The sequence below is a fragment of the Aulostomus chinensis genome, chromosome 18 (genome assembly GCF_037954235.1).
Source record: "Aulostomus chinensis isolate RoL2024-O1b breed Wild chromosome 18, RoL_Achi_v1.0, whole genome shotgun sequence".
Taxonomy (NCBI): Eukaryota; Metazoa; Chordata; class Actinopteri; order Syngnathiformes; family Aulostomidae; genus Aulostomus; species Aulostomus chinensis.
Window position 1 is genome coordinate 21,180,939 of NC_141337.1, and position 7,212 is coordinate 21,188,150.

The 7,212-nt window shown below is 47.9% G+C and overlaps 1 protein-coding gene across 1 annotated transcript; it reads left to right on the forward strand.

Moving 5' to 3' along the window:
* The first annotated feature begins 2,227 nt into the window (after positions 1-2,227).
* cbx1a (chromobox homolog 1a (HP1 beta homolog Drosophila)) lies at positions 2,228-6,807 on the forward strand. The gene is made up of 4 exons (XM_086185034.1): positions 2,228-2,369; positions 2,585-2,756; positions 2,907-3,001; positions 3,726-6,807. Exons 2-4 carry the CDS (start codon positions 2,646-2,648, stop codon positions 3,874-3,876), a joined length of 357 nt encoding a protein of 118 aa, XP_086041160.1. The 5' UTR covers positions 2,228-2,369; positions 2,585-2,645; the 3' UTR covers positions 3,877-6,807.
* Positions 6,808-7,212: the final 405 nt, after the last annotated feature.

The window sequence follows — 7,212 nt, forward strand, 5'->3', positions numbered from 1 at the left end:
ACACTACATTACACTCTTTTTAAATCACCATAATTATCATTTTCTGCTTTTTATGTGTGATTAAAAAATGTTTTAAATATCAGAGACACAGATTGGAAACAGTGTGCTGATAAGGTACGCCTGTGATAAGCTGATAAAGGCGGTGTATCTGCTGGTCATTACATCCGTTTGGCCCTAACCTTTGCCGATGAGTCTTAAAGCACGTTACCTTTTTAACCCTCATCGCCATGTATGTTCACCCTGAAACTCATCATGTCAACCAGCCTGTAAACCAGGCACGACAAACCGACTGAAGGGGAGAACGCGTTGAGGATGGCCACTTGAACTGTCTACCAGCACTCAGAACGGTTATTAACCGGTTAACACACAAGCAGCAGATGAGTGTGTGACCTACTAAAAACCTCACATGTATGTTTTTCCAAATGAAAGGTTTTACTATTTTTGTGCAAATGACAGCACAAGCACATGAAGATGAAACACAGCGCCAGACACCTGCAGCTGCTGCCAACAATGACCTTTCAACCCTGGAGGGGCCTCTATAGCCAATGCCATGGTGCCCGGGTCGCACGCGTAGGAAAATGGTAGATTAACAAGCAGCCTGCGAATGTTTAGGTTGATGAAGAGAACCAGAAACAGACTGAGCTCCCATACACTGAGAGGCTTTATGTTGAGATAAACTTGCATAAATCGGTTACAGCCTGTCTGACATCATGGCAGGTCGCTGGTCTGCTGCTTGTTATTCAGAAACGGCTTCATGTCATCGTGCTGTCCGTCTGTCCTGTCCGTTATTCTGTGTATTCACAGTAGAGAAAAGCTGCTGAGGCTGCAGTGCCTTGCTAGCATGTCTGATTAGTTTATCACCTGAGCAGCGTGGACTCTTCCACAAAGTGACCTTGGATCTGTGAAATGTGCAACATAAATCCAAGTTGTTGTTATTAATATTCAGTTTATTTCTCTGTCTCAGTGGGTGGGTGTCCAAGTGTCTACCATAACGCAACCTTTGACCAGTTATTGTGGCCGTACCCAAGGAGTCTTAAGTGTCTAAGTGATTATTACAAGTATTGCATTCTTTAAACAAATCCACTTTGTGAATAAGCGGGGGGGGGGGGGTACATCTTCTACAAGTGCAGCACATTAAGAAAGAGAAGTTGGTCCAAATGTCCTCCACAAAGTCAGGTTAATCTGCTTCATGCTGTTAATATTAGCATCTGTTAGCATGTGTGCATATACTAACCAGGTCTCAACAGTAGTGGTTCAAGTGATTGCAGGTGGAATGGCGTCTTAGTCCCCCTCAGGGCTGGCGGTTCACCTCGGGAACGGGCGTCACTGTTGTTTTTCGGGTGTTTTCTTTGTTGCTGTGTGTTGGACGGGAGAGGCTGCAGGCTGGTTCTGGGCGTTAGCTGTTTTCCCTTCGTTAGCTTCCTCAGACTGGGGTGATGCAGTTGGTTGTGTCCGATTAGGTTTGTTTGTATTTGGCCTTTCATGTTTTACATCTTGTGAGCTTCATATCCCCGTCACTCAGAGTGAAGGACTGGATTTCCGCCTCCCCGGCTGCACCGCGTTCCAACTGTGACACCGGTCACGTCGGTCCACACAGCTGCAGTCTCCAGCTGCCGCTGGCTTTGTAAACTTGCTCAGATTCTTGTGATTGGTCGTCGTCTCTTGATGCACACGTTTCTATCACCTGCATGTGGAGCGCGTATTTATACTGTGTTCTTTTCAAGTCTGGTTTTACAATCAGGAGCCTGCAGGTGGTGTTTTATTTTGAAAATTGACCAGATATACGATGACATAGTAACTATGCTATTCAAGTGGAGATTTCCTGTCTGGCTTGATCTGCTCTGTGCAGATTGACTCACTATCTGTCAAAAATAGACTTTCCACTACTCCAGGCGAAGCGGTGCGCCAGCAAGTGGCCGGCTAGGAACCGGAAATAGGTGACACTGACCTACTGGTCATGCTGATAACTGGCAGGTATCAATCCCTGGCCTGGGATCAGTGCATCCCCTTCACAAACCCAGCCCCCCAGCACTTTCCTGCAATTTGCAAATTGCATTGAGTTGAGAGGCAGCTCTCATTGTTGTGTGCTGAACTGTTAATCAGTTTTTGACCGCGTTATTGCTGCATTTTTGTTGTGATCCACCAGAGGCGCCCTCAGCACACGTCAAGCTGGCAACCGTAGCAGGAAAGAAGGCCAAGAAGCCGGAGGAGGAGGAGCAGCCTGCAGCACCAGAAGCTGCGGCAACAGCACCAGCACCACCAGCACCAGAGGAGGAGGAAGAGGAGGAATATGTGGTGGAGAAGGTCCTGGACCGCCGTGTGGTGAAGGGCAAGGTGGAGTTTCTGCTGAAATGGAAGGGGTTCTCAGAGTGAGTATGTCATGTTGGGTTATCTAAGTGGCCGCACGACCAAACCTGCTTGGTCTCTGGGTTCTGTGATTGATAATCGTCATCATGAAGTCTTGAGATCTGCTCTCAATCCCAAGATAAGAAGCACGATAGGATACTTTGAGAATGTGTCGTCTGAAGAAAGCCTGACTGAAATTGAACTAAATCATGTGTCCTGTCTGCACCCACATGTCCAGCGAGGACAATACATGGGAGCCTGAGGAGAACCTGGACTGCCCTGACCTCATTGCAGAATTCATGCAGAAATATAAAGAGAAGGAGGAGAAAAAGAAGGAAGGCAAGAGGAAAGCAGCCAGTGAGGCGTCGGGAGATAACGAGGAGCGAGGGAGCAAGAGGAAGAAGGAAGAGGTAAGAGAAGAAGACAGGAGGGATCAAGGAGTGACGTGTTAACTACCACATCTTTAACTAGTTGTTGTACTGGCAGTGTACTGGTAACAGCCTCTCTGATGCCTGGCTGAGGCGCTAACTCCTGTGCTTGTTGTGACCGCTGGGTCTCAGGGGGAGAAGGCCCGAGGGTTCGGCAGAGGCCTGCAGCCAGAGAGGATCATCGGAGCGACGGACTCCAGCGGAGAGCTGATGTTCCTCATGAAGTGGTGCGTCTTACTTTATCTTGGTGTTGTTTTCGTCCTCTGCTTAACTCTCGAGCTTCATCTCCTGCTTCAGCTCAGGACCCGTGAGTCTGGGCAGCCTGAGACACCAGGGGTGCAACCTTCCTGCTGGTCTGGCTCGGTGTCATTTGGACGACGGATGTCAAATACAAAGCACACACATTTTTGAACATCTGTATTAATGAACTGGCAATGTTGTGAGTTCCATGTGGTCTGGTCTGCACCGCCGTCTCTCAGTGAGCTGCCACGCCATCACTCTGACAAAACTCCCTGCCCTCTTCTGTATCCTCTCTCCGTGGCCTCAAGCGTTGGCCACAAAGAAAGATTTGACCACGCAGCAGCAGACAATGCAGCGCTCCCCACCAGCTAGCAAAGGGACTGCATCTCAGCACAGACGCTCTGTTCCATGGTGTGTCAAAAATACTGGATAGGTGTCGTTCACTTGGAGGAGGCAACCTCATGTCTACCTGTGGGGAAGCGGCTCCACAGTGAAGTGGGCTCACTGCTTCTAAAGAGGTCCAGTAAAATGTAGAAAATGGGAATGTGCTGGTCAGTGTTGCTGCCACCTGTAAACGTATTGGAAAAACCACTCTAGGCACCTCAGCATAATAAGGTGGTGACCCCTCGTCCCCTCTAAATCTCTCCTGTCATTCTCTCCCTCCTCCCCCATCTGGTTCTCCTTATTCCCTTCCATCTCTCCCGTTAACAGGAAGAACTCAGACGAGGCCGACCTGGTCCCGGCCAAGGAGGCTAACGTCAAGTGCCCCCAGGTGGTCATTTCTTTCTACGAGGAGCGTCTCACCTGGCACTCGTACCCCACAGAGGAAGAGGAGAAGAAAGACGAGGAGAAAAAAGACTAGATAAGTGGAGGACAAGGAGGTGCAAAGAGGAAAAGGAAGTGAAGTGGCGCAGGGTGGGAAATCAAGTTACCAGCAGTGGTTCTTCTTCTCTAGCAGCCATGTTGGCAATGAAAGTTTAGAAATTCCAGTTAGGAGTTAAGTGCCAACGTAGCTGACAGAGGAAAAGGTGATTTGATTTCCTGCCCTGCGAGGACACACACACACGCACACACACACACACACATTTCTCAAAAGATGCTCCCACCTGTATCTCGACCAAAAATGTGGTTTTTGTTGTTTTTTAGTTTGGGTTTTTTTGTGTGTTTTTTAAGAGGTATGTTGACAGTCACTCTGATCTAAATTGAATGGGCCTCCTCACTCCAGAGTGTGTGACTTATCGGGAATTGGTGCCTTTGTTCTGCTTGTATTCTTCGTCGTCACCACAAGTGGAATATTGAACTGAATACAGAGAAACGATTGTACCTGGTGATGGAAACACCGGAACACAACAAGAACACAAAGCTGTCAAAATACCTCTTCAGTCTGCAGAGCGCCAGAGCCTTTCATTCAGCTGGGATGGAAACTGAATGTTTGGTTGTGGCTGGCAAGTTGGTCTCTCCTTCCAAAAGTCCTGTTTGATAAAGGTAGCTGGCTGGGAGAACGGGGAAGGTGGCCAGTGAATTCTGGCAGCTGGGAGAGTGCCCTGCCCTGCCGCGTCAGGATACATCGAGGGAACTTCTTTTGTAGAGAATGCAGTTAGTTGGAATACCATGAAAGGACGTTCATCCTTGATCATCTGTTCTCCTTGTGCCACCCGCGTTCTCACCGATGTGACACTGTTCTCATTCAGAAGTCAAACACCACATGATTGTGCATTTCCCTGTGACGTGGATAGAATGATGGGAGTGTTGCGTTCTGACACTGTTACAGCTTTGACAGGTTCCAGCAGCCAAGCAGCCAGCGTTCAGATGTCAGCGTTGTTTGTCCTCCTTGTTGCGGCCATGGGTGAAGCTCCTGCTGCTCCGCCTCCTCAGTTGACGCATCAGTAAAGTCCTGGTGAACTTAAGGAGTCTCATCTTTGGCTTTTCTGGGAAAGTAAATGTCCCATCCAGCCCTCACACTTGAGGGTGGTGCGCAATCAGAGGTGGTGCTCTAAATTGGGGTTTATTCTCTAACTGCGTTTATTTTTTGATTATGTCGACCCTTCCGGCCCCTTGATTCCCTTGAAGTATTTGCTTCGCAGGAAGCCAAAATGATCACACGTAGGGCAGGAGGTGATGGGGCGGCGAAACCTGATTTTCTCCATATCCTGGTGGATGATGACAAATGTTGATCGCCCGGAACTCCGATATTAAGTTTAGCCATGATGAGTTCCAGTTGGCGTAAACCTCTTGCTGGTGCTGCTAGCATGGATAAATCTCTAGCCTGGGCTCTGCCACCAGAGCAGGAGCCATCATCCGCTGGCTGCTGTGGATGTGCCAGTTCTGTGATTTTATCACTTAATTTTTTTTATTTTATTTTTTAATGCAACTGAAACTGGTGGATTACCTGCTGAAGTGGCTGGTAGATCATGTACAAGTAACATGCTTTAGCCTCGTAACGCTCCACACGCAGTTGATCATTTCAGTTCTGCCTTTTCTCTAAACATATTAACCTCACACCTGAGCTGACACGCTTCCTTGAGGACGCTTCCTGTCAGAGTTCCTATGAACATGTGCACCACGTACACTCATATCGTACTAACAGTGTTGGACAGCAGTTGGGGGGGGGGGGGCTCTACCCCGACCCCGGTGCTGTGTTCAGCGAGCAGCTGCGTTGTACCTGGATCCACTCTGTCGGCCATGTTGGGAGAAAATCCACCAACTAGCTAGACTGGCCAATGAAGGGGTGAAAGTGGCCTTTAAATCTTCCACTCCCGCCTCTTTGGCGCGTGGGGGTGGGGGTGGGGGTGGGTTCTGATGAGATGGCGATCCTGTGACTCAGTAACAACAGTTTACTGCTGATGGAGTTGACTGAAAGTGTGTTAAAGAAGCTTCATTTGTTTTAACCTTTCATCCACATACCTGCTCGTGTGTTTACTTGGCTGTATTATTTTTAGCTTGCACCGGCCGGGCAGCACTCAGGACGCCTCTGGCTGAGTGTTTCACGATACTCCTCACTTACACAACGGTTCTGATGCTTTTCTTACCAAACAGAACCTGATGGAGGCGTTTGGGTTCAGCTGTGTGTGATGTGAGCGCTTCGTTTGAGGCTTCTCTCTGCTGTGTTGTGCTGTTGGATGTGCTGACTGTTGCCCGGCTGTGCTTCTCTCTGATACTGTATTAAAGTTAGCATAGTAGCTTCCTCTCTGACCTGGCCCGGGTCGGCGAGCTCCAGTCCCTCCCAGAACAGATGCTTTGATAGAATTATGGGAGAACTGACCTTGCAGTGAAAATGCATCGCTGAACGTATTCTGTCTCACTGGAATGCGCGTATTGATTTGCAGTGGGCGACGCATTGAGAGCCTCACCTGCTACTGGACTCAGCACAGCAGCTGTTTTAAATATTTTCCTATTTTTACAGTGATAGTTTTAGGTGGGCTTTGTTCATCAGAGCAAGTTGGCTCAGCTGGACATGAACGGTGCAGCAGTTAACCTGAGTTACCCTTCAGCTTGTGTTTTTAATTGAAAGCACCACACACTGAAAAGTGGAGCTTATTTAGGACTCCAGTCCCCAAAGATGAAGGTAGCATGTGTGTCAGTATTCAAGAGCTCTGCAGCTGTGGGAGGGAGTGAAGCAGCTGATCCTGGGTCTGCTAGCTAGTGGTTGAGTCTGAGGCTTTTCTCTGTATTTAGTGAATTAGCATGTGTTGTCCTGTTGCATGTTTGTTTACCTTGCAATGTCAAATCACAGCTGATCTAATTTTAATTGTCTGTTTTGAACAATAAAAATTCATTTTCGTAACTATTTGTACTTTCATGCGTCAGTGTCCTTTTTTCAATGTTATCATATGAAAGCTGTGACTGGCAGAGCTGTGGGAGGGTTCAGGATCAGGCCGCCAACGTTGGATTGACATTCATACGTTGGACTTGACACAAAAGCTGTCTTCTTTCTTGTGTGGCGTCAATGACGTTTCCCTCAGATCAGTTTTGTGACTTCTTACCAGTTCAGAATGATGACGTTTGTCCTGAATCACCACTTCGTTTGGAAGACGGTTCTAAAGCAAAGTTGAGATGCAGTGACAGTGGGCAGTCATGCTCATCGTAGTCCATACAACTTTTTCTTCTACGTCTGTTAGTTTGAAAAGCTTTCTCTTGTGAATATTTCTGGTCGATGGATTCATGGTGTGAATCACTATTGGTCCAGTAATCTTGATTT

Excerpts from the sequence above, each read along its gene's own strand:
- cbx1a (XM_086185034.1), top strand. The coding sequence starts at position 2,646 with ATGCAGAAATATAAAGAGAAGGAGGAGAAAAAGAAGGAAGGCAAGAGG. Across the intron at positions 2,757-2,906 it reads GCAAGAGGAAGAAGGAAGAG|GGGGAGAAGGCCCGAGGGTT; the intron begins GTAAGAGAAGAA and ends GCTGGGTCTCAG. Across the intron at positions 3,002-3,725 it reads CTGATGTTCCTCATGAAGTG|GAAGAACTCAGACGAGGCCG; the intron begins GTGCGTCTTACT and ends TCCCGTTAACAG.